We start from the raw sequence: 27,549 nt of genomic DNA, 5'->3' as shown, positions 1-27,549 counted from the left end.
GCATAAGCTTTCCTACAAGGCAAAATACTATAACTCCAAAGAGAGCCTAAAAAGCAATCACACAGAGCAAATCCTCTATACCTATGTTTTTTCAGAGCAGGGTAGCCAATACCAAAAGCATTCCCTACTATGGCAATGTGTGAGATTTCATGTAACAAAATACCTATCTGTAGGCTTTATTAAAGAGCAGTAACAGTCGACACTTAAACACCTACTAAAGTATGCTTTTCACAAGAAGTACTCCCATTCTAGTGCCTTTATCATATCATTTCATAATAAAAATATCAGCCCTTTAGTCGTGATCATTGGTTTGCTACTCTAACCAGCTCAGTCCTGCTGCATTGAGTATAAGCTTTGCCACAAGCTAGAAAGTGCAATACAAGCAGTCTTTTAGTGGAAGCACACAAAGTTGGTCCTTTGAAATCCTTTACTCAGTGGAACCAACATGTTGATGGAGCCTAAGGCTCTCTCCCAGTAGTACCCTGAAAGCTCGTTATGTCGATCACATAAGGTGAGGTGGCAGTTGCGCTGTGAAGCCGCACATAAAAAAAATCCATGTAGACTAGTGTAGCCCTGGGCATTCCATACTGCTCTTCAACACAATACTGCACTCAAAGGGAAAGGGATCTGTGCTGCTTTCAGAGAAATAAAAAACATTATAAAGTATCTAGTCATCTAAGACACTTAAAGAGCATTGCAGTGTCATGTGTGCGCCCCTGAAAGTTTAAGCTCAGGCAGTCGTACTGCTGCTGACTCGGGCAGCTGGAAAAATAGACAAAATTATCACTGCTGTGTGGAGGGGAAGTCGTTTTGTTTTCTGTGGAAGCTCACAGTGTCTGCCCAAACAAAACATGTGCTCTTGGCTACCAACATGTTGACAAAGCCCCTCTCTGTAGTACTCTCTTTTTTGACCCATTTAATTAATTTTCTTTAAAAAGGCCAACACAATAAAAATAGTAGTAACACATTAAAACATTGTGAAGCATCCTGAAGTTGGTAATGCAACGTATGATCTCACCGAGGGTTTCTGTAGTACCAGGACATCTCGTCAACCTCAAACCAAAACGTTTTTTTTTTAATCTAGTTCTATGCAACCTGGAAATACCCTTGGGATCTGAAAACAACTCTGGATAATACAGTACTGATAAATTCAACATTATAAAGCCCAGCCATGGAATGCTGAAGCTTTTGTCAAGAATAAGGCAGTCTCTCAATTTCGCAAAATTAAAAGCAGTTTCCATCTTAATCCAAACTAGGATCCATCTGAACAAGGGGCGAAGGGCCATCATATCTGACAATTAGCCTAGGCCTAATTCTTTGTATAAAATATTTTGGGCTACTGTGTGGAAAGGAAATCAGTCATAACAAAAAACTATTTTTCCACTGTTTGTATTTTTTTTTAAATTGTTTATACATAAACAACAATCAAAAGATGGCATTGACACGTCTTACACAAACCAAACAACCAGTAAATCATATGTAGAATACATATAGCCAAATCCTCATACAGCGAAACATCTCCAGCCTGAGAGGTACATTTCCTTCCACCATCCCAGCACAGTGCAAGTGCGTGAGTGTGTCTCCCCTCCTCAAGTGTACTCATGCCCTCATGTCCCTCTTCACCTGTTTTCTAGTCACTCTGCCTGATACCTTAGCTGCCACTTTCACACTACCACCCGCCACCCCCCAAATGTTCTCAAACTTGCATAAGCATCCTCTGCCCTTATACACCTCTCTCTCAGTCTGCATTCATTTGATCTGTATGCTGGATGTGATTCCACTGCCCCATCTCTGGACTACATCTCTCTTTGCCACCATGCAGCCAGTATTCACTAGGGTCTTTTCATAGGTGGTTGCATCCGTGGGATCCCAGCCCCAGTATTGAAAGCTTGGGCAGCATTTCAACTCGCCCCTAATCGCTTCCAGGGTCAGTGAGAAGCATGGGAAGTGTGGGCAGCTGTCTAGGACCCCACACTCAGCCCACCAACCTGGGTCCCCGCAGCAGGACACCACAGTCGAGAACTGGCAGCGCACCTGTCCCTTTGTGCCTGCTGCCTTTCAGTTTCAACGAAAGGTGCCTTGTTGCAATTGGGCCCACGGGAGGGGGTCCCCTCCCTTGGGCAGCGGCGCCGCTAAGGTGTAGCGAGACAAGGCCCACAAAAGAGTAGGGCCCTTTTTGCAGTCCCAGTTGCAAGGAGACTCATTCTGCAGGTTTGTCCTGCAATGAGGCCTCCTGGCTGTCTGCCCACACACAGACACCGTGGGATGCCTGCTGTCCTACAGTTTCCCTCCTCCCAGTATTAACACAAAAGCAACTCTCATATCTTCAGCCCTTTATGAGCTGTAAGAGGTGCTTGTAGGTGACTGAGAGGGAGGGTCTGCAGCCCAGGAGGGGTCTGCGCACATCTTTTAAGATGCTAACATCCCTGAATGTGTCACGTTGTATGAAAATTAGAGGTGCCCTGCACCTGCACAGCCTTTTCTGCCCAGGTCCCCAAAAATCGTAGGATCATCCCAAATCGCCTCTCTCAGGGTATCAGCAATTTTGTCCCCAGAAGTCCGCACCTTTGGGCAGCTCCACAAAGTATAGTAAAAGAAGCCTTCCATCCCGCATTTCCAGAGGCATTTTGCATCCTCTGCCTTACCCATTTTTTGCAGCAAGGTTCTCGTATAGTATGGGCTGTGCAGGATTTTCAGCTGAATCAACCAATTTGATGCCTTAATCTCCACCTGCGAGGGGAAGCCCAGTGCTTTTATCCAGTCTTCCTCATCTAGTTTCTGAGTCTTGCTCCCACTGTTTCCGCAGCTTCCCTAGCGTCCCCTTTCGTGTTTCTTTTGTGCATCCCCTATGTCAACGAAATTGCCTTTGTGCCGACATAACAAACCAGCAACCTCATTATCAACTGCCACTCCTCCTGGGTATCCTCCTCCGTGGATATGCGTACCTGTAGCACATGCCTCAGGTGTCTATACTTGAGTTATTTCATCATGGACATTTGGTACTCCCTCCGCAGGTGCTCGAATGGGACTATCCCATTCGCATCCCATTCCTAAGCCATCCTGAAGAACCGAATCTCATCCCAGTCCATCAAGCCCCAGTTGGATTCCTTCCCATAGTGGCATCTTGGCGGTTAGCCTCCTATCCCATTTCATTTCCTTGTTCAGCCATCTCTACACATTGACCACTGTCAATGTTGCCAACTGCACCTTGTGACCCAGTCGCCCCCTATATAAAGCATGCACATAGCTGTGTTGCCTGCATCTGTCCATGGAGAAGTTAATCTGCCCATGCAGAAGGCTGGATCATCCCACTCTGCCTATGCCCAGTCATTAACTACGTTAAACGGGGATGCCTCATAGTGTATATCTTAATATTTGGGAGTGCTATGTCGCCGTGATGTTTCAAGCACTGCAGCACTGCCAAAGCTATACGTGGAGGTCCACCCCCTTCAAGGAGTGTTCTCAGTACACATCTATTTTGGCAAAGAAGTCGTCTATGATCCGCTATGGGATATTTTGCAGGATATAAAGAAGCCTGGGCAGAGGAGAATTTTTAAACATCACCGCTCTGCCCAATATCGAGAGTGGCAACGTGCACCAGTGTTTCACGTCCCCAAGGCTGTAACCAACAGTGTCAAATTTGCCTCATAATGTGACCCAGCCTCCCTAGAAACACATATACCCAGGTATTTAAACTTGTGACGTTTCACTCTGAATGCCACCAGCAGTTCCCTGTTATGTTTCCAACCCTCAATTGGGTACAGCAGCGATTTCCCCCAATTAATGGTAAAGTCAGAGTATCTCCAGTATACCTGGAAAATATCCCGCAACCTGGGAAACCACTGGTCCGTAGTGGCTAGGTATAGCAGGATATCATCTGCATACAGCGATATTTGCTCTTCCCAGCTCCTGCCCCTCTCCAGCCCCATATTTGAACATCAGATCTTACCCATTCAGAAGAGGCATCCTTGCCTCGTTTCTCTCTCTGAGGAATTCCAGGGACACACATCTGTTAAGCTTTACTCTGGCTGTTTCCTTGTATAAAACAGTCATACCCAACAAATATGTCTAGGCCCAATTCCGATCCTTTCCAACATTGAGAATAAGAAGGGCCATTCAACCAAGTCAGAGGCTTTATTGGAATCGTGCATTAAGATTGCCTACGGCTTCATCAACTGCCCGGTAATGGCCAGGGTGTTGTAAAGTGTTCGCAAATTTAGCCTGGTCAATGATATGGCATGAATCCCATTTGATCTGGGTGGATCAATTTGGTCACGACCATGCACAGCCCATTCGCCAACACTTTCAGCAGGAGTTTAACATTAACGTTTAGCAGGGATATCGGCCTATGAGAATCACAACGATCTGTGGCTACCACGGCTACAGAATGAGAACTATAGTGGCCGTGCAAAGGTCTATGGGTAGTTCACCAGTCTGGTAAGGCTCCAAATACATTGCATGCAGCAGATCAACCACACCCCTAGCCACTTTTTGGAAAAACTTCACTGTGAGCCCTTTTTGGGCCCATTGCCTTCCCTGTCTGTATCTTGTGGAGTGCCTGTGCAGCCTCTTCCTTGGACAGGTCTCCGTCCACCTCCCAAGCCCATATTGGGCTTACTTGCCATGGGTATGGTTAGTCTGGATTTATAAGAATCAGTCCACAAAGACCTTTGTTATCTTGCTGCTGTCACTTACTCTTTCCCCACTCTCCAGTAGAATCTCTCTGATGTGCATCCCTTCCTGTTCCCGACTCCCCATCCACGCTAGTGGCTTCCCTGCCTTATCCGATCCTTTTCTATCTGGCAAGATTTCACCTCATCTTGTGCCACCGCCATGTATTTTTCACGTATTAGGTAATCTCGTCTCCTTAGCGGAGATGTCAGGGTGTTGCTGTACTCTGCCTCCAGTCATAACTGATCTTGCTCTAAGGTGTTTAGACATTTGTGTACCTCCCTCTTGTCCCGCACCTTACCTGAAATAATCGTGCCTCTGATCTTGGCTTTGTAAGCCTCTCACAGTGTATGTGCACTCTGCACTGACCCCCTCATTTTCTTTAATAAAATTGAAACGTTGTAAATTATCTAGTTATCTAAGACACTTTAAGAGAACATTGTAATGTGGTGTGTGCCCCTGAAAGTTTAACGCAGGCAGTCATTCTGCTGCTGACTCAGGTGTTGTGTTACTTTATTCTGGATCTCTTTGGTGTTTGATAGATGGAATATCGCCATCCTCATTTCCCTGTGTCCTAGTGGTCAGTTCATGTTGGGTATGAGGAGAAGCAGGGAATGGTCCGTGATACCTTGTGCTAGGTATTTGGCCTTTGTAAATCTATACATTGTCTCAAGTGGGGTTAGAAAGCAGTCAAGCATGGACAGCATATCGTGGGTGCTGGAAAAGAATGAAAATGTATCTCTTGGCCATGAAGCACACGCCAAATGTCTCCCATCCCCAAACCCTGCCAGCTTCCCTATCATTGGCTTGTCCTCCGGCCTGGCACGCACCCTATCCATACGTGTGTTTAGGACTAGGTTGAAGTCACCACCAAGAATTCTGATGTCCTGAGGCATTTCTGCCATTAGACATCATACAGTTTTTAGTACAATTCACTGTAGCCCTGGTGGGGCATAGGTTTTCACGAATATGATTGCCTCCCCATCCCATTCCCCCTATACAGTCATGTAGCATCACAGCCAATTAGACCATGTACTGGTAAAAAGAAATGGCAGTCATTTTTTAAAGAGAATTAACTCACCGTTCCATGCAGATGTGTACTGCGCATGACAGACCACTCTAAACCTGCCCCTTCCCAAGCAGTCGTTTGACCATCCATCATGTGTCTCTTCTGGAGGAAGATAATGTCTTCCTTTCATTTGGAAAGTGTCTTAGTGACCAGGCCTCTCTTGATTCTGTTCCCCAGACCATTGACGTTGCACATCAACATGGTCAAGTTTTGACTCTGTGGCAATTGCCCTGTGTTCCTACCCACTCCCGTGTGTATAGACCTATGGCCGTTTATCGTGACTAAGCCCTCCATGTGTGCGTGTCAACTCCCTTCGTAACTTTCCCCCACCCCACCCTACCGTGCCATGGTACTAAAACTGGCCACCTCCTCAATTCACAGTACATTTAATCCCAAACCAAACACAACATTAAGCAGTTCTGCAATGCACCTCTTGCAAGGGGGTGTTGCTGTCCAACCCAATTCCTGCAACAAGGATGGGCCCAAATACACTGAAACTTAGTCTCTCAACACAATACCTGCCATCCCATGTTGCACTCTCATCTGGTACCTCCAAAGCTTCTCTGTGCCCCCTCCCCCTGGTGAAGGGGGGCTATCTCCCATCATATGCACATCTTGCTGGCAGCACTTGAAGATCAGTGTCTGGAAAGTCAAATAATGTGTTTTGCTGCCATTGGGCTGACCACTGGCAGTTCTGCCTCCTCCGTGTCCATCTCCGTTCCCACACTGTCGGTTCCACTTATCTTGTCTTCCCAAGCCAGAGCACACCATTTATTGTGATCCAGGACGTTGCTGCACTGTCTGACTTCGCACACTGTCTTGGCTTATTCTACACAGATTTGTGCCTTAGACGGGGAGGCTTTGTTTTAGATCCTGTTCCATCTCTTGAGTGGGGTCTTCTTCCAATTAGTATCTGGTTGTGCGTCCACCATCGGTTTGTCTCGCTGCTTGGGTCAAGCCCAGGCCCCCATCACCGACCCAAAGATGTGCGATTTATATTTGTTGGTAATGCGTGGTTTTGCAGGAAAATGGAGCACCTATTTAATATTCAGCTGTTTCTAGTTTCTTTTTACTGGCCAAAAGGACCCCTTTGTTTCTGCACCAGGGTAGTATAATCTGGACAGATATTAACTTTGCTGCCTTCAATACGTTTGAATCTTCCTCATTGGTGTCTCATGATCCATCATCTTCAAGTATATTTGTCTATATCTAGTCTGCCTATTTGGATATGAACAGATGCATATTAGGACAGCCTACAAGATTCAATGACATGCTATACAAATGACAGTGTATCCAGCAAGTCTCGGGCTGTTTTCTGTAAGATAACGCAGGTGGTTACTGCACTTGCTGGAGAGCTCTGTGTAATCTGTCCACAGGCTTGAATCACAAAATAGCGTAAAAGGTTAGTGTGCTACTGCAAAGCGTTGTGTGAAACATGTAGGTCACACTGATTTTTATTCTGTGCAAAATAGCACAGAGGGCTAATTAGTTTGTTGCATTGATCTGGTGTAAGGGCCTTCAGGTCATAAATTACAATAACGGTAAAATAACTTGGTTCATTATGCATCAGCTGCATATAACCTTCATGGCTTAAGTTTGAATCCCTGCATGTTTAAACTCCTCAGTGTATGAGGAAGGGGAGGACCAAAGTAATTCTGTTTCCGTTGTGGAGCTGGTTTTGACAAGCGTAATGACATTCACATGCGCATACACCAAACACTGTCACAGATACGTAGATTTACAAATCTCACATAGATTTAGAACCTGAGAAAATAAACAATACTTTCAAATCCGTTTACATCATCTACTCCTGCTCAATCAGCTTGTGTGTTTGTAGCTTTTTTAGACATCTTTATTTTTTGCAAGCCGAATCACGGTCATTGCTCCTGCCATCATCAAATACCACAAATAACCGCTGCCACCATCATCATCAACCACTACAGATTTGAGGGTCAGCGATCGCCCCTGCAGCTTGCTGTAAAAACTGAATCACCCTCTGTCCTAGTCGTGCCACCTCTTTCCGACTGCCGCCGCACCTAATTTCCAGCCAGGATTTTTTTGGCACGAAAACAAACTGTGCTGGTTTATGCGTATTATAGTCCCGCCCTCATTGTATGCGTTGCACATGTAGGCCGAGCCTCGTTGTCTACCATAGCCATTTCAAAGTTGCATTTAAAGTTGATGGCTGTGGGGATTACTAGGTGATTTAATTCTTTCTTTTCCAACCCCTCTTGTAAATAGTTGCCATCTTTACCTCATTGTCAGTTTCCTTTACAATACTTTGCAAGATGATGCCATATTTCAATCATATGTAGTCCTATTTTTGTGTGGGTGAAATTGCATGGTGGCACCACTATTCCCAGCACACTCCAAGGAAGTAGTTCTGTTTCATGGTTAAAGTAGTAGTCTGGAATTCTCTGCTTCCTTTTCTTTGCCAATAGGGTGGCACTCATTTCTCAGGATGCACAGCGGTTGTTGCCGGAACATCACGGCTCTCAGGCTTTGAAGGGGTACTTTGCTCCAAAGGCGAGAGGGGAGGCGATAACTAGGTTTTGGAAGATGGAGTTCACCAAGTCGAACTAGAAGTGTCTGGGACTGGAGGAGAAAGCTTGCACACTGTTAAGAGGAAAGAGAGGTGAATTTAGGAAAGAGTTAGACTCGCCTCTTTTTAAAAACAAAAACAAAAAATACTGTATCATGACACAGTAAATGGTTCACCACCCCTCTCAGAACCCAGCACCTAGATTAAATTTCTGATTCTAGCTCTGAGTTAGACCTTGTATAGTGCTCCAGTGCACTCATTGTAAATATATGTACATCCAAAAACCTCTCTCTCATTGTGTCTCAGCTTGGTAGAAACCGTGCATTCCCATTAAAGTTAGGAGTTTGCTAGGTTTGTGGCTTTGCATCATCACTTCCAGTGATTTCACTAACATGGCAATATTGCACATTGCCCTGAGGAACCTACTATGTTACCTAAAGGTTAGCCTGCATGACAAATAAAGCACAAAGGATCAGGTTGGTAGCTTTTGCAGGCACATCCATGATTCCATGTTGCCTTCTTCACTAGTTGGCGGGAATACACGCTTGCAGATATTGCACTGTTTCTAAGCACTTGCAGTTCTTCCCCGTTTCAAGCTCCTGTTAGTATTGATTTCTTAGCACTGCCAATGTTTCTCCTGCAGATTGTGGTCTGTTTTTAGCACTTCGAGTATAGGTTTTTCTCAGCACTAACAACTTTCCCCTGCTTATCAGAACTCCCATCCCTGGTCTTTCTGTGCTTTTGAAATCATTTTATTTTAGTGTTATCGATATTGCTATCTTATGTTGCTCTATTATCCTTCTTTCCTCACATGCACCCTTCGTGTTTTCTCACCAAGTAAGACTCGGATCGCTAAATAATAAAAAGCCATTGCAAGACCTATTAGCTATGCCAATGCTTGTTTCTTTTTCCTAGTAATTGGTAGGAAGGCAAATGTCAGCAGAGTGGCTTCCATTTGATCTCCAGCACAGGACACCATTCAAACGAAATACATTGCTGGTCTGTCTGAAGAGAGCTATTTGCGAGCTGTAGCGAGCAAGGAGCATCCCATGCCCGTCCCACCACTGCTGCTGATTAAATGCGCATAGTGAATGTGCGCGCGCTGCACCACGACGATTAACCAGGGCCAATCCAGCATTCACTTCTGACTGTAGAGTAGCTGCCGGAAGCAGAATCCATCCAGTTCCCGCCCCATCCTAGCTCTGATTTCAGTGAAGAGAAATCCATCTCAGTGACTGTTTGGCTGCCTGCCTTACCACTGCATGGTAAATACCCGGTAACACACCACATCCCTCTTGCCAAATGCCACCCAGGCTGGCAGTGCTGGGCCAGTGGAGCAAACGTGGAAGCCCCAGCAGAGGCAGTGAGCGGGGCATCCTAAGAAAATGTTTGTGCCCCGTGGATTTATTTAACAAATTGAACACACTCCTGATAGTAGTAGACAGCATCCAGCTCATCTTGTCATGCCCACTTGCTTCAAACCTGCCGAACTGGGTGCCAAGCAAGACTGTAGTCCTGGTTTTTGCCACTCCTGAGCATCAGGTATGTGAAACCAACATCTCCATCCTTTCACTGACCCCTGGGCACAAACATCTCCATTCTTTCACTGCACCCTCTGCAAATGGGAACTGGATGCAAGCGAGGCTTGCTTTGTCTTCAATGGAAGGAGGCTGTCCCGAACAACAGGCACTTCTTTGCTCTGTGCTGCTCAAGAACATATGTGCACATGTTCACCCCACTAGCAATTCTAGGTGTCCGCCCTGTGCGCTCTGGCGCATTAGTGCTTGTGGAGTGATAGTGATAGCTCCATGTGTAGGTTGGTAACCCCCATTTCGTATCTGAGCGTTGAAGGTTTGCGTGCACACTGGAAGCTTTGGCGTAGTGCAGGACATGAGTAAGTGGCTTTATGGTGTAGGCTGCCAAAAGGGAAAAAAAATCTTTCTGAGAGGACTTGGCCAAGAAAACACCCAGGGGGCAACTCATCTGTTGGGTCTGTGCCACACGAGACCTGTAGGGTGACACTTTAAACAGCAAATGTGTCTGACGGGGCGTCTACACAGTAACCGTGAAGGACTTACCTGGAGCCCCTCCCAGGCTGTGTGGAAGTCGCCAGTGTGCTGAGACTTGGTGGGGGAGTAGTGCTGACCTCATCTGGTTTATGAAAAACAAATATCCAATTGATAATGCTGCTAAAATAGTGTAATATGATAGGAAAACAATTATGATTTCTATCTTAAGAGTTTGAGAAAGTGTTTGTTGTGTGCATTCTCTAAGGTGCTGTTGAAAAAAAAGGCATCACATAGGGATTCCCTATCCAACCTAAAGTAACTGCCATCCCGTGCAAGTACCCGGTCTTATTAAAAAAATAAAATGTTTCTTTTTTATATGTGACCCTCACCCACTGAAGTAATGTCATGTTTCATATTCGGGACCGCCCCAGCCTTTAAAAGCCAGGGTGGGCAGAACCAAATTCCAGGGAGCACTTTTGATATTATTACTATGGGGTTGCTATCAAAAATAAAAATACCTACTGCGGGCCAAGGTGTCCCTTTAATAGAAGTCAGGGTTGAGGGGATTTCTAAGATATAATGGTCCTGTGACACTCAACTATGCCGTCAACATGTTTCAGCTCCTACATATGGCCTACATTGTCCAGAGCTTTCGAAAGGGCATAAATAGCATCTGTTTCCCTGTGTGAACGCACATTCACTCCTAGTCACACAAAAATCATGCAGTGCTAATACTTGCATGCAAGAAGAGCCTATTAACGCACCTTATTATTTCTATATAGGATCGTGGTTTCTGAAAAAGAAAACAAACGAGCAACAATGCTTCTGTCGCCGTGTAGTATTCTCGTCATCTGGGAACCGATGTTGTGCAATGCCACTATATTCAAATATGTGGGCAAAAACAGTGTCACGCTGATCTGTGGCATCCCACATACAGACTATGCCCCGTGGATGTCTAGTGTTACAAATTCACAACATGTAAATGGCCCTGAGAGCCATTTTGATCCTATGGTTGTCATGCCTCAAAAGTGCGCCATGCGTTGTGTTGTAATAAACATACATGAGGTGAGTGCACTCCTGATGGCACGTGCACTTAGCTCAATAGGGATGTTAGTCCTACCACTCTGGGGGCAGGTGGGCATGCCCCTACAGCGTCACACTGTTTGTCGTATGAGTGTGCTCCATCCATGAAATAGGAGACAAGCAAAAAAAGGCTCTCTGAGTATTAATCCACACCACCTGGAAATGCCCAAATTAAATCATATCTCTTTATTAGAGTGGGTGAAGATCACATATAAAAATAATTTTCTTTTTGAAATCAGACCATGTATGTGCACTGGATAGTAGTTACTTTAGGTTGGCTTTGGGATACCCTATAAGCTGAGTTCTTGGTACATGGAGGCCTCTGGGACTCTCAACTGAAATATCTTCCTTTCCCTCCAAACAGGGAGGGCTACGACAGGCCTCTGTCTATTTTGGTGAAACCAGCTGCTGAACAATGGCCTGGAGCCGAATTTTGATGAAGTTATACAGGCAAAATATGTCTGTCCATCCACAAAAAAACGAATAATACCAGCACTCTTACAGTCTGTTGCTCCCTCAAGAGGTACAGGCCAGGGCTGCACTATAGCCCCAGTACCTTACTTCTTGCCCACACTGTGCAACTCCTAGTACACGCGCCCCAGCAGAACAATAATATTACAGGTTTAACCTGGACACTAGAAACAACCCTTCTCCCAGATGACTTTAATGCATCCTTGGCGACTCTGAACTATCAGTAGCACGCTAATTGAAGATCTAGAATCTTCCCACAATCTTTCACAGTTATGACACTTATTGGACGTTGGATGCCCTGACTACAACGGACACCAAATAAACCATTAGCGACTAGGCTAACACCAACGCTCCCAGGGGAGACACATTTGGCAAAATACCTAGTAGCTTAGTTTTAGTTTAGTTTAATAGATTTATAAAGCGCATGGCTACCCGAAGGCCTCCCAGTGCTGAAAGAGGACGAAGGCATCACAGTGAAAATGTATTCAGGAAAGAGAGAGTCTTCAATTTACCTCGAAAAGAGAGTTTGGAATTGTCCATTCTAAGTGACAAGGGGAGAGAATTCCATAGATTAGCTGCTTTAAATGTGAAGGACCTTCCTCCCCGTCTTGTTTTTTTTTTTTTTTTTTTTTTTTTTGACACAGCAGGTGTTAATTAGATCAGCAGATGAGGATCTAAGGGATCTCTGGGGAGTGTAGGGTGTGATCATACACTTGATACAAGAGGGTCCCCTATCATGAAGAGCTTGATGTACCATACACAGAGCTTTAAAATTAATCCGTTGCTGGATGGGAAGCTAATGAAGGAAGGCTAAGGCTGGTTTGGCCGATGCAGTTCTGGGGATGGCCATGAGTAGCCTGGCTGCCGCATTCTGCGCACTCTGCAGTCTCCTTAATAAACAGAGGGGAGAACTCCAGAACAGAACATTCCCATAGTCTAGGCGGGATAAAATAAGGGCTTGAAAAATAAGTCTTTTTGGCAAGAAAGGGGAGAGATTTGAACATTTTTCTAAGCATTCTTAGAAGATTGAAGCAAGAGGCCAGAAATGTGTTTAACATGCTTTTCAGCTATTTTGGATACTATAGGAAGAAGAGCAGTAGGTCTATAGTTGTTTAGAAGAGATACATCCAGCTTAGGTTGTTTCAGTAGAGGTTTAATAATGGCGTTTTTCCAAATTTGGGGTAGAGTCCCAACTATAAAAGAATTGTTTAAAATATTAGTTAAAATCGGCGCTATAACTTCCAAACCTTGAGCTAAAACGGCAGGAGGAGCAGGATCCAAAGGAGATCCTGATTTTATTCTTAAAAAATATTTTCCAAGAAGATCTCCTGTCATCGGCTGGATGACTGAGTGAGAGGTTCTGGAATGTTGGTGTTCAGTCTGAGATGACTTTTTAGGCTCTTTAGATGAGTCATTAGAAAAGGTTGATTGGATGCCAGAAGTTTTATTTTGAAAAAAGCACGCCAAATTATTGCTGTGTTCTTTAGATGCTTCTATAAGACTGGAGGCAACAGGTTCCTGGGTCATTTCCTCAAATATAGAGAAGATCTTCTTAGGAGAATTGGAAGATTGCTCTATTCTAGAAGTATAATAAGCTGCCTGCACGGATTTGATTTCCATATGATATAATCTGATCGATTTTCTGTATTCCTATTTGGAAACATCATTGTAGGTTTTCCTTTCAAGTTTTTTGCACTCCTTTTTTAAAAGACGCAATTGAGGGGAAAACCAAAGTGTTTTTTTGTGGCCACCGTTTTTAACCATTGTCTTGGTCTGCAAAATGATATCTAGGGAGCTAGAAATCCATTCATGAAATCTTTCTGCCTAACATGTTTCTATTGGAAAAGTGCGGGTATATTTTAGGATGTCGACCAATCCCTTCAGTTGAGTTTAGACCACTGCCGCAAGGTCAGCTTCCTAAAAGGATGGTATGTTGGTGTGGATTATGTGCGCGTAATATTGAAGGGAATTAAGATATGATCAGACCAGACCAAAGGAAGGGCTGGGTTGTACAACTAACGTTCGAAGGTTGATGAAAATTAAGTCAATGGTGTGACCTTTGGTATGAGTAGGGGCAGTGATCAACTGTCCAAGGTCTAACATTGCCATATCCATCAAAAGAGTTTTGTTAGCTGAACTGTGCATCTCATCCATATGAATGTTAAAATCATCCAGGATAGTAAAGTTGGGGTGTTTGCAGGCAAAGTCCGCAACCAGTTCTGGAGGAGCCTGTAAAAACCTCCAATATGGACCAGGGGGACGATATATTAGAATTCCAGAGAAAGTACATGTAGCGCTGATTGCTAAAGAAAAGAATAGAGTGTCACTATCAGGTAAAGCAATGGGCTGGGAAATGCAATTGATAGAACTTTTATAAATTATTGCGACTCCTCCACCTTTAAGGAGAGGTCTATCCAGGCGATGTATTAGGTAATCTTGGGGTAGAGCCAACACCACGTCTGGTGAGGATTCTCAGAAAGCCAAGTTTCAGTTAAAAAAAGAGCTTCTGGGGCACGTTTGTACAGTAGTGAGTAGATATCTAATTTGTGTGCGGGAAAAGAACGACAGTAGACTAGAAGAAAACTTTACTGAAATGATTGAGATGACTCCTAATGCCTAACAATTCCTTTGAGGAGTAAATCAATTTACCTGAGTTATTAAGGGTAGAGTTTCTGGCCCCTGGGCGCTGACGGGCTTGCCTTGTGTGCGCCTGCTGCGCATCCACTGCGCACCCGACTCATCGGCTTTTTAATGAGGAAGTAATTAGGCAAGGAAGAACAACTAGAGCTCCTTCCAAAATGGCGGTTTTAGAAGGCAGCAAGGAGGAGGGAGGCCACTGACATAACGTCAGCTAAGTTATTTAAAAAGATATGCCTAGCAGATGCCACTAAGCACGGGCATCCTGATAGGTAAAATGCGATTTTTGAAGTTTCGAAGTTAAAAACAACATAAAAGGCATCACAATATAAAAATAGAAACTAACTGTGATAACCACTGCTTAAATGTTTGCCGGTCCGCTGCGCGCCCGACTCATTGGCTTTTTAATGAGGAATTAATTAGGCAAGGAAGAACAACTAGAGCGCCTCCCAAAATTGCATCTCTATAATGGCACCAGAAGGGGAATAAAAATGGCGGTCCTAGAAGGCAGCAAGGAGGAGGGGGGCCACTGACCTAACGTAAGCTGAGTAATTTGAAAAGATATGCCCATCAGATGCCACTAAACACAGGCATCCTGATAGGTAAAATGCGATTTTCGAAGTTAAAAACAACATAAAAGGCGCCACAATATAAAAATTGAAACTAACCATGATAACCACTGCTTAAATTGATTTACTTAATGCATTTAAATCCTCTCTAAACATAATTTCTTTGTAGAGTAACCATGTGAGCCAAGGTGTGGAGCACTCTCTCTCCAGTACCACAACATGTAACCTCTCTTAAAGTTTTAAAACTAAATTCAAGAGAAATGTGTTTCATCCTCCTTCACCACCGGGTCCTAGAGGCGGCCTAGGTCGTACAGATAGCTGGACTAAGCAAGTGCGCTCACAATCTGTACAACAACCTTACAAGGTGGGGTAAACTTGAATATTGTGGTTTTGAAGGACAAACTGTGTTAAACCTAACTTTCTGCACAGTTCCTTTGCACTGCACAAACTGCAATAGCTTCTTAAGGGGTGTTACCTTTACTTTGCAGGCTTTCTTTATCTCTAGAGTTTTTACATCGCACAAAAGGTTTTTTTGTTTAAGTGACCTAATATTAACATTATTTATATATATATATATATATATTGTTAGGGTTGTATGTCTTCAACTTGTAATAGTGTTTTAAATTTAATTAATTTAAAAATTAAAACAATTTATTATTTAAGTAATTAAATTTAAGGTAATTAGCAGTGAAAATCCATATATACATTTCTATTTATCCTCTCTAAATATGTATTCATTTTATTATATTTGTAATTTAAGATGTAGGTTATGAGTTCAACTGCCAAGAGGTAGAAAGGTTTTTTTTCTGGTTCACGCTCATGGCGTGCTAAGGACTAGTAAATTGTTTTTATGGTTCAGACGTGGGCAGTGGTGACCGCTGGTAAGCGGTTTTAAGGTCTAGGGATGGGTACTACTAAGGCAGGGGTCTTCAAACTTCTTAATGTTGCACCCCCCCCCCCCCCAGTTGAAAAATAAAAATCATTGCCCCCCCCTCAGAATTTTTCACAATTATTTTATAAAGATGGCACTTTTTAAGTATGTCTAGACCTATATAAACATTGCAGTTAAGTAACGTTACCTTTTTAAAAATGCAATAGCATGTTTCTGCTTAAAACAAAGGCCTGTTATCTGTATAATGCTGCTTTTGGCCAGAGTCTGGCACCCGTCCCCCCCCCCCCCCCCCAGGATCACTTGCGGCCTCCCCCCCCACAGGGGGGCCTGCCCCCAGTTTGAAGACCTCTGTACTAAGGTCTAGTAAGGGTTTTTAGGGTTCAAGAAGGGTAGTGCTAAAGGCTAGTAAGGGTTTTTGTGGTTCAGGGGTGGGTAGAACGAACAGCTAGTAATGTTTTAGGGTTCATCAGTGTGTAGTGTTTAGGGTTAGTAAGGAGTTTTTGGATTCCTTTAAGGATAGTGTTTAGGGGTATTATGGAGTTTTTAGAGTTAAGGGATGGGTAGTGCTTAGAGGTAATGATGTTTTTTTTAGGTTTCAGGAATGAGCAGTGTTTAGGGGTAAAAAGGTATTTTTAGGGTTTAGCAATGAGTTACATTAAGGAGTAGTAAGGTGTTTTGAGAGTTAAAGGAAGGTTAGTGTTTAGGGGTAGTAAGATAATAGTTTTCTAAGATGGACAAATCCATCCACGTGCTCCATTGTTGATCCCGGTCAGCTCTCCTTAGAAGCGACGTCTTGGACTTGATCCACCCCATTCCCATGGATTTCTCGGTCTTGAGTCCGATGGGGCCCAAATCATGGACCCCTGAGCTGTATCCCAAGCAACTGTCCAGCCCATCTGTGTCCCAGGCTGGGTGCAATACTGTTCTTGTGAGAGCTTAATGTGTTAAACTGCAAGATGTAATGTTCCCCAAGAGCGTTCAATTACCAACTGGAGCAATATTAACTCCACACTGCCTCCATGACCAAAGACGAAGTAAGGCAGACACTCAAGAACAATCATACTAATTAACCACCCTCGAATTCGGGAAGGAACCTTACTCATACTGCCTTCCTCCCCCTAGCCCAGTGGTCTTCAAACTTTTTAATGCCCCCCCCCCCCCCCCCCCCCCCAGCTGAAATATAGAAATCATTGGGGCCCCCCTTCAGAATTTTTTACAATTATTTTATAAAGATGGCAATGTTTAAATATGTCTAGACCTATTTAAACATTACAGTTAAGTACTGTTATATTTTTTTTTAATGCAATAACCTGCTTTTGCTTAAAACAAAGACCTGTTATCTGTATAATGCTTTTTTTGGCCAGTGTCTGGCGCCCCCCCTGAGATCACTTGAGGCCCCCCTATGGGCCCGCCCCCCAGTTTGAAGACCTCTGCCCTAGCCAATGAAAGAGGGGTGGGTTGTTAACATGCCGGTGTGCAGCGGGTCTGGCTGCGGTGGGTCGAACAAGCCTAAATAACTCCAGCCTCTAGTACCAGGGCTTTATAGTCCACCCAGATACTCTCCACTCATCCCCAGCACACCTTCACATGGTTCTGTCTCCTTTTCCCTAATATTTTGTCCTGTGGAAACTCTAGGAGTGGCAAGGGGCGCCCACTCTGCCTGTCCAGGCTAATGGTTCTCTCCCCCTGCGGCTTTGGGATGGTACTAACATTAGAGATGTGCTTTTGCAATATGTGGCACTTTGAATCTGTATTTTATTGAACACTCTAAAATCAGGGGTCTCCAATCTTTTCTTTGAGAGCTACTTGTGTTCACTGAAAATCACCCGGGCTACTAATATTAGTGGTGTCACAGTGTCCACGCCAAACAAGATTACATAAAAGGCCACCCCATGCAGGATTACCACCCGTGACCACCGCAGTTCATCAGTTAGAGTTGCCAGGAGTAATGTAAAAATGGCTTTATCAGTGCTGAATGCCTTTGCATGGGTAATACATAACAGCCATAGCTGCAGAGCCCCCCGGCACCAAGGTAACAATATGAGCCATAAGGCTCCACACCCTGCATGATTTGTCACTTGAATATGAGCTTTAAATATGTTTTGAAAATTAAACATTTTTTTCCTATGAACATCCGTGTATGAGTTTTGAAAAAACACACATTGTCATCTCGGATACACACTTTTCAATTTCAGTATACATACATTAATTCAACCAAGCATAGGCTTTTAATTTAGTAGGCTGTGCTGCCCACAGGAGTGCTGCTTACAGGTAGCTGGAGAGCTACCAGTACCTCACGAGCTACTCGTTGGAGAAGCCTGCTCTCCGTGAGCTGTAATGCACATTATCGAGGTATAAAGTACCAGCTTGCCAGAATATTGACAACAGAACATCGACTCCCACTGCATTGTCTAAGTAAAGGTAGATGTCCTGTTCTTGACTCCATATGTATTAACTCAATACTTACCTAAATGTACTTACCCCAATGATGTACCTATAGCTGAGAATCTGGAGTATTTATTTAAGACTCAGTATTGTGATAGAGCGCCGTTCTCCAGTGATAGCTACCTATTGCAGTGAGCTGGATAAGGTGACCAGACGTCCTGGATTTCCCCGGACAGTCACGGTTTTTAGAGGACTGTCAGGACGCATCTCTGAATTTTAAATAAATGTCCCAGTTTTGGGACAAGGGTCAGATCATCTTGGGAAGAATAAGATAAAAACGCCTACAAAGTATGAAATAATTAAAGTAATTTATCTGTTACTGTCAGGCAACACAGTCCCCTGTCTTCTCCCAGCAGAGGAGAGAGGAGCAGAGAGAGGTTGGTGGGGGTGCGTGGGGGGGTGCGGGGTGGGAGGTCATCCCGTAGCTAATTTTATAAATGTAGTCTTGTAAATTTGTGTTTTTATATATATATATATATATATATATATATATATATATATATATATATATATATATATATGAACACTTTCACAAAGCTACACAGAAAAACAAGACAGGCCAGCTAAGAAAGTGAGAGTAAAGTCAAAGTCTTTAGTCCTTCTTTTATGTCTGACCTGTCCAGGTTTTTGCTCCTCAAAATCTGGTCACCCTAGAGCTAGACAATGTATTTACCTGTATCTCCATCACTCCTGCGCCATAAGGTGTCACCTGTAATCAGGGCTCGGGCGGGGCCGCTCCAACCACAGGATGAGTGCTTTATATGGCATCTGAGGCCGGAAATAGCTGAAAGGATGATCAAGAGCTGCATGAAAGCAGGAATGAGTGCAGAGGCTCGCGTGTGTGCACTGCTGTGTCAGAAGAGAAGTGAAGTCTTTGCCTTTGTTTGCCGTGTACCTGTGCTGGACAGGTACGTGTTCACCTTTCCATTGGAAGGAGTCGCGGAAACGGCCGTGCTCCAATAAAAGGACAGATGCTTTACCGGCTCTTGCGCGCCTCCGATTACAGGGTTCAGACTCGAGTTGTTGGTTTAAGAAATAGCCCAGAACATGTCCTTCAGATCCCATAATTACAAAGCTTTGGGCCCCGCAAAGTCGCTTGTGTGTGAGGGATCACTACTTGGCACTTGCATGCCTCGGGGCGAGATGAGAGCTGTTCCGCATTATGACTAGGACAGAGAAGAGCATCCTTAAGGCTACGCTTTTAGAGGCCTATATTAAAAGATACACAGATTTCAAAGTATTTACTCCGTTATTTGGGAAAAAAGAACATTAACTCGAAGAGTTAAAAGCGCTGCTAAGAGTAGGTGAAAGGTTAGTTAAAAGCCGAAGATTAGCTACTTCCTGCATTGCCTCAGTCAAAAGCAACAGAGAGGAGTGAGCCCTAGCACTCAGTTACCAGCTTCTCCCAGAGGCATTAGTTTCCTGTACGGCCTCAAAGGAAGGGAAGAGGAGGTAGAAATACAGAACTTACTCCTAGCGGCGAGCGTGATGCTCGCTGCACAACAGAGCAGGATGCAGGCGTGACCTCTGAAGAGAACATGTCTGGGAGGAGGGTGGCAGCTGCCGGAGGTGCAGCAGTCAGTGCAGCAGTCAGTGCCCCACAGCACTGAGCCTGTGGCTGCCTCAGCAGTCCCCTGGGTGGAGGAAGAGAAGAGCGATGCAGTAGTGTTGGCCAGACTGCAGCTCCCCGTCTGCCCCTGAGACGGCGATTGAAGTGCAGCAGTGACGCTTTGTCTCAGGCCTGCAGCTACCCTGACGTCTTGAGATGGAGAGATGAGTCCGACAGCGACCCTTAGTGGTAGACCTGCAGTTTCCCTTAGTCCCTGAGATGCAGGAGCCCTGCAGCGACCCTTAGTGGTAGACCTGCAGTTTCCCTTAGTCCCTGAGATGGAGGCAGGAGCCCTGCAGCGACCCTTAGCAGTAGACCTGCAGTTTCCCTTAGTCCCTGAGATGGAGGCAGGAGCCCTGCAGCGACCCTTAGCAGTAGACCTGCAGTTTCCCTTAGTCCCTGCGATGGAGGCAGGAGCCCTGCAGCGACCCTTAGCAGTAGACCTGCAGTTTCCCTTAGTCCCTGCGATGGAGGCAGGAGCCCTGCAGCGACCCTTAGCAGTAGACCTGCAGCGACCCTTAGCAGTAGACCTGCAGTTTCACTTAGTCCCTGAGATGGAGGCAGGAGCCCTGCAGCGACCCTTAGCAGTAGACCTGCAGTTTCCCTTAGTCCCTGAGATGGAGGCAGGAGCCCTGCAGCGACCCTTAGCAGTAGACCTGCAGTTTCCCTTAGTCCCTGCGATGGAGGCAGGAGCCCTGCAGTGACCCTTAGCAGTAGACCTGCAGTTTCCCTTAGTCCCTGCGATGGAGGCAGGAGCCCTGCAGTGACCCTTAGCAGTAGACCTGCAGTTTCCCTTAGTCCCTGCGATGGAGGCAGGAGCCCTGCAGCGACCCTTAGCAGTAGACCTGCAGCGACCCTTAGCAGTAGACCTGCAGTTTCACTTAGTCCCTGAGATGGAGGCAGGAGCCCTGCAGCGACCCTTAGCAGTAGACCTGCAGTTTCACTTAGTCCCTGAGATGGAGGCAGGAGCCCTGCAGCGACCCTTAGCAGTAGACCTGCAGTTTCACTTAGTCCCTGAGATGGAGGCAGGAGCCCTACAGCGACCCTTAGCAGCCCGTACCTCCCTTCATCCCGTGAGACCAGAGGCAGCAATGCAGCAGTGACTTCTAGTGGTCAGCATGCAGGTCAGCTTCCTGTGCCCCAGAGAGAGAATGTAAGGGTGGTGGGGAAAGGATCCTTCCTACTCGAATAGATGCCTGTGGAGAAGTAACCCCCCTCGCCAGTGCCAAGCTGCCGATCGCACTATGGCGTGAAAGGAGGCCCAGGGAACCGGCCTCGGCGCCGATTGTCTTTGGTTTGTAAAGGAAGGGTGCACAGCGCGATCGATATAAGCATTACAAATAATGGCGGGAGCCCAGCCCGCTAGTGCTGCTGGTGCTGCTGCTGGTGGTGCTGGTGGTGGTGGTGGTGGTGGGGTGGGGGTGGCCTGAGCGTGCTTGTGTGCCGAAGTAATGTGTGCGCCACCCACTAACGGCCCGCTCTCTCCTCTCTTGCAGGCTGCCGGGACAGTGCGAGTACTTGGGACTGCAGGTTGCTGATTACTTCAAGCAGTGGATTAACCTGAAAAAGGTACCGTCCCCGAGCCCGCCGGCTCCCCGCTCGCCCGCCCCGCCCCGCCCCTTGGGGATAATATCCAGGCCCCTCATTTGCATGTAAATTAACAGGGCTTCCTTCCCATTGTGCGCCCTCTAATAGCCTTCCTGTCCCCATGCACTGTGTGCCGCGACCTGCAGCTGCTGATGTGCGCGTCTCGTGCCTGAGCTGCGACTCGCGGGGGCCCCGCAGGGCCGGGAGGGGGCGCGAGGCTGCAGTCGAGTCTGATGGCGCCCCCCCCGAGCCTCACATATTTTCATAGATATTCAGTGACCCAGTACTGCATGACAACCCCGCCTCCTGCGTTACCCCATGGCCTGGAGAGGACAGGAGAGGCCCGCGGGGACCAGAAGGCCACACACAAGCTCACAACCAAATATGGCATTCTTTTCACTCTTTGACTTTTACTGTTCACAATTTGTCAATTTATTGATTAATGACAGTTTTCTGTTTATTTTATTTACCTGCGCCTTGTATAGTTTTGACTTTTCCAGACTGTGCAAATAGGTTTATTTCAGACTCTTCCATAAAACACACAACAACATTAATTTTACATTATGAACGTCTTAGATAAAGTACTCGAATAGGTTCCACTCTTGATCAACGGACGTCGTCAACAGATGTTAAGTGTTCTTGGGCCATGTATCAGCTCATATCCTCAGACACCATTTCCTTATTGTCTATGTGGCACATTTCTGGGGCGCATGTCCACCCGTGACCTTCCTGGCGCTGTAAACATCTGATGATGGAGTCCAGTGCAGAATCACTAAATGCCGAAGAAAGTTCGTACCACAGTTAATGTTCAGACTGGAGCAAGCCCATCGGTGCTTCTTGGGTCTGGGGAACTCAGTCACCCCGAAAAGACAGAGAAGTCAGGACATGTTAAAAACTGTACTCTAAAGCTTGATCGGGGCCTTTGGAGAGGTTTTCGATATTTGTCAGCCCTGAGACTATTTAACCCCAGTCCCATCCAGGGAGGTGAACCAAATCTAATTACTCACCTTTGTTTCGACGCTTTCACCTCTCTTATTTCTTAGTTCTCCTAGGCCTCTGAAGCTGTTAAAGGTGCACCCTCAGAGTCCGTAACTTTTTATTCAGTGCTATAAATGGATTGAGAAAGGTGAAGGGCTGTGTCGAAAAGGGGTGTGGGCAAAAAAGCCGGAATGGGAGTTCTTTGCAGGAGGCATGGACTGTGTAATTAAGGGTGTAGCTTAAAACAAGTAAACTAAAATCTTGTGCACTATACACTGTGGCATTGTGTTTGGGTACCTCTGAGTTGTCTGTTGTTGCATGAGACATGTCACAAAACAACCAACTCAAATACCTCAAACAAACTAGGCCTACTGGCTTTGACAGTGCTTAGTAGCTATACCAGATAAGTGAACAACGAGTTCGTTGTGAATAACTGTAAATGAAGATGTTTCAATTGTGAAAATGTGAGACCGTGGATTAAACATTACTAAGGTCTCTGGAAGTGGTAGGTGCCTTGGGAGTGTCAGACGCGCTGTTCTCCCCTCAGCACCACTTCCTTCTGCAGTCTTTCACTCTGTTAGTCATTTGTGCCCTTTTCTCCGCACATATTTCTGAAAATCTCCAAGTGCATATCTCACGCTCTCCCACATTTATAATTAGCACACAAGCGACCATCTCTTTGTGCACCGTGCAGAGAGGCCGGGGACTGGATGTGCATGAAGGCTGCACACGCTCATGATCCACTGACAGTGTGAGATACTCAAACTTCTTATCCTTTAGCTTTAGAGCTGTCAATTGTGTGTCATCATAAGCACCCACCATGGACTTAGATCAGAGCATGCACAATACAAGAGTCATATGTTACTAAAAAATACAGAACAGCAGCTTACAATGTACAATGTAAACGGGATTGCATCATTAACCTGGAACAGTTTAGGGACTTTTACAGTCATTGTACAAAAATGCATCAGTGTTTTTGTCAAAAAAGTTAATGATATGAATAGGGTCCCGTTTCAAAGTAGTTCCTTAATTACTGTAGGATCTGAGACCAGGCAGGACCCAACCTACTAAAGCCCTGCCTTTATTCTCACTCTTCACACATATTTTGGGGCTGAAAGGAGAGGATAGGTCTCCGAGTTTTAAATTTTGGTTCCAGTGAGACAGGAAGAACCTGTACCATTTGGGAGGCCGATCCTCATCTTTTAGCCATTGATTGGTGATGTCAGGCTGTTAACCAGATCCTGAAATTGTAGGGACCTCTAGCCGTAGGAGTGGTAAGAGTTCTCCTCTTCAACCTCAATTTGAATGCTAGCTCCCTGGCCTGAGGAGGAACTGTGATTCTTGAACATCTCCTTGAATCAGACTGGATAGCTTGGTCGATCACTTGGAGCATAGCTCATAGAGATGGCGTGAAGGCCGAGTCTGATAAAGTATATTATCTTCCTTGGACACTCAATAAATACACATTTTCTGTAATGGTTATTGTCTGAAAAGAAATAACTCGTTGATTCACACTGTAAAATTAAAATAAAGTTGAAATTAGGAAGAACATTTCTGGTCTCAAGTCTGTAGCCAAAAGCTGTCAGGATGGCTGTGTAGGTTAAGCATTTACTTTACTGTTGAGATAGTTAAAAAAAAAAAAGTTATGGTAAATACAAAAAAACAAGTTATTAGAGAGTGCTTAAAAGACTGTTGTATTAGGGCCCTCTTTTGTTGCCTACTGATGGAATGCTTTTCACAGGAAATAGCAGACCATTGTTATTCTGTATGAATTTAGCAGCGTCAATAGGTCTAGCACTATTGCGCATTCTTCTCGTTTTAAAGTCTACTGCGATGCCCCAGGGGGGCTATAGATTGAAAACTATATCCATGGGAGGCTCACTGCTAGGCATCTTCCAAAAGTGTCTACAACTCTTTTTTGTGCTATTTTCAAAAATAAGGCAAAAATAAATAAATAACTGAAATGGTTTAAAAGTCTAATTGCCTCAGTTTCTGCAGGTCGTGGAGAAAATATTTTAGGTCTTTTACGGCAGAAGGGCCTCAGCGTCTCTCATTGTTTGGATTACTTTTCACCATTGCCTTCTGGACCAATAATTGCATCTACCAAGCATAATCGTAAAATGTCAGTACCCAGGGATTCCTGATTCACCCGCTTAAGCCAGTAGGCCTCGGCTCTGCATGCGTACGTATGATATCTGAAGAACTAACATTACACATCCAAGCAGGATGGCAAGGGCACAGAGGGTAAGGGGGAGTGGAGAAGTTGAAGCATAAATTGGCACAAGGGGGAGAGAAAAAAAACACACCAATGGAGTGCTTTTAGAAAAACAAACATAGTTCCTTGAATAAAAGCAAGGTCCGCAGTGGAAGGATACAAGTCAACCAATCAGAATACTAGGAGACTGAAATGCTCCTCAGCAGGGCATACACATGAATTGGGATGAAAGCAATGAAATCAAGAGCAGGGAAGGAGAGATGGACAACAAAATCATCCAGTTATGAGAAAGGGGCTTTTCCTAAGATCAACCAATATCTATTTTTCTCTCTCCACCCCTACCCCAAAGGTCTGGGCAACAAATGACTAACCAACCTGTAGCTGGCACTGAAAAACTGGTGCAAATTTTGAATTGCCCTAAAAATTCCAAAGCTGCTTAAGGATCAACCTTCGGGATATGTAGCTGTAGGTACTACTCAGCATCCCAAAATAGTGAGTGATAAGAGTACTTATCGATCACAGTTCAAAAAACAAGATCTGCAGTCAAACGTAGATCCCTGTAAGCATCCGTTGCTCTTCGAGTGGATATTTAGTAGCACTCAAGGCCGCACTCAATTTAGTGGGCATTTATTGAGTCTAGGTGCAGTACACTACAATCATTGCAGTTGTAAAAAAAAAAAAAAAATCATGAATGTCCATTCAGACCTAATGTGATAATTTGACACTTTATTAATATTTATGTAACTCGAAAGTAATCTAGCACAAGAGTACACACAACCAATGCTTTGCACTGTAGAAGAGATACTGTGAAGACACAAGGTTGTCAATTTTCTATTTTTTTAAGTTTAGAAAAGGAGACGTAACAAATGTAGGATAGTAATAGTTCCATCAGAATGGACTCTGTTATGCTTTTAATGTTGATTTAGATTCATGAATACCATTCTTACACAAAAATACATTTTTGTAAAAAGTTACAGGAAACCCCTTTGAAAGGTGGGTTGTTAATGTCTGTGAAGGTTTTTACATTGACACTCTTTCGAATCTTTGCTAAGGAATATGCCACTGGTGACTGCAAGTAGTTGTTGAGAACATATTTTTTTTTTCCAAAAAGCATCTGGCCTCAATGTATATATGACTGTATGTATATGGTATTACCGTAGCACAAACCTAGCTAAAAGGCAGTGGAGCACTGTATGAGGTCAGTGATGGGCATAAAATGAACAGGTAGCAGGAAGCTGGTTGTGATGAATGAATTGAGTCCTCAACTTTTTCCTAAATTGGAGAAGCGCTGGAGCGGTCCTAATGGATACAGGGATATTGTTCCAGATCCTTGGTGCATAAATGGAAAAGGCCTGGTGGTGGTGTTCTTTTTTGTGCTTCTTAGTCTGCAGTCATATGGTGTCCTGGATGGGGGTGTAAAGAGAACCACCAGTGATGGTGCCCTTGTCTCCTAGATAAGCAGATAAACAGGAGGCAATGGAGTTCCATCAGAATCAAAGTAATGGAGTCCTATTTCTTCAGGCTGTGGGTGAGATGTGGTGCAACGTGTAGGGTGCCCAGCAAGGGTCTGAGTGTGGGGTCTGGAAGGCCATGGACTAGGGCATTACTGCTTTCCAGATACGAGGGTATGAGGGCTTGAATAGCAGGTCGGCAGTTGCTTTGTAGAAGGAAGAATTTCTCTTTAGAAGAGAGAGATAGTACTAGGCCATATTTTGTTTTTTGGCAGTGGGTGTGAGGTTGGTGTCCACGGTGACTCCAAGCGACTTGGCATTCATTGAAATTTAGGGTTTGAAGCCTTTAAGGTCCATGTCATTGATCCATACTTGTACTGTATCTTGATTCTTCTGCTTGCCAAAAACCGGAATTCTGAATGGTCTGGGTAAGCTTAAGGAAGGTTCTGGAACCTATACTGTAAGATATGTTATCTCTGTCCTGAGTTGGATCTTAGTGCAGCACTTTGCCCGGTTAAGAAGAAGCAATATTATAAGACACCTTGAACCTCCTGCGCAGGGGTCCCAGTTAGTGCAGCTTTAGGTTTGGTTAAGAAGCTGCGTTGTAAGGCACAGTGTCTATCTTGCTGTCCTGCTGTGGTGAGCCTTTCAGCGCTAGGTTAGAGCTTAGAAAAAGAAGTATTTTAAGGCTCCTTCTTCCTCCTGCTCTGGTGCGTGTCTTATCAAAAGACTACAATGCCCACTCGGGAACATACATCCTATTATTAACAAGCAACATAATAAAATAAAAAAACAGATTAGAAAACTCATCATTTATTAATATACAAAGGATTAAATCACATACAAAACTAAGAAACACTCCTATCAAAAGCATAAAATACGAAGGACAGAAGAAAGTGCTAAGAAATAAAGTGCACGCGATTCTGAAAGAAAAGGATAGAAAGGTCCATCCAATAGAAACATGAATTCACATAAGAGGAGCCTGCTGACTCAACTTTTTCCTCGTTGAATCATTAAGGTAAAAACAGAGGTAATAAATCCTCATTCAAGTCCTCCCTTCATAATAAAAAAAGAAAAGAGAAAATACATCCAGGCTCAAGACACCATCGTCAACGTTTCGACCCATCCGGTTCTCGGGCTAAATCCGGGCTCACACCCGGGTCTTCATCAGGACTAAAACGATAGGGGCACTGATTATAATGCCATAATCACAATCCTCTTCCAAGAAAACACCTCACGTCATATCAGAAATGATTGAAATATTACTCCTTCCATCTTCATTCCAGCCAATTACTTCTAAATGACCCCTTGAGATATATAA

The 27,549-nt window shown here is 44.7% G+C and overlaps 1 protein-coding gene across 6 annotated transcripts in view; it reads left to right on the top strand.

The window, feature by feature from the left end:
* ERI3 (ERI1 exoribonuclease family member 3) overlaps window positions 1-27,549 on the top strand; it is a 1,277,520-nt gene that overhangs the window by 659,719 nt on the left and 590,252 nt on the right. For all 6 annotated transcript variants that reach the window (XM_069232797.1, XM_069232794.1, XM_069232796.1 and 3 more), the window contains one exon: window positions 21,494-21,566. In XM_069232797.1, coding sequence (XP_069088898.1) covers window positions 21,494-21,566 — 73 coding nt within the window. The remainder of the gene's footprint in view (window positions 1-21,493; window positions 21,567-27,549) is intronic.

The sequence above is a fragment of the Pleurodeles waltl genome, chromosome 4_2 (genome assembly GCF_031143425.1).
Source record: "Pleurodeles waltl isolate 20211129_DDA chromosome 4_2, aPleWal1.hap1.20221129, whole genome shotgun sequence".
NCBI lineage: Eukaryota > Metazoa > Chordata > Amphibia > Caudata > Salamandridae > Pleurodeles > Pleurodeles waltl.
Note: the sequence above shows the minus strand (reverse complement) of the source record. Positions and strands in the feature narration are given on the sequence as shown.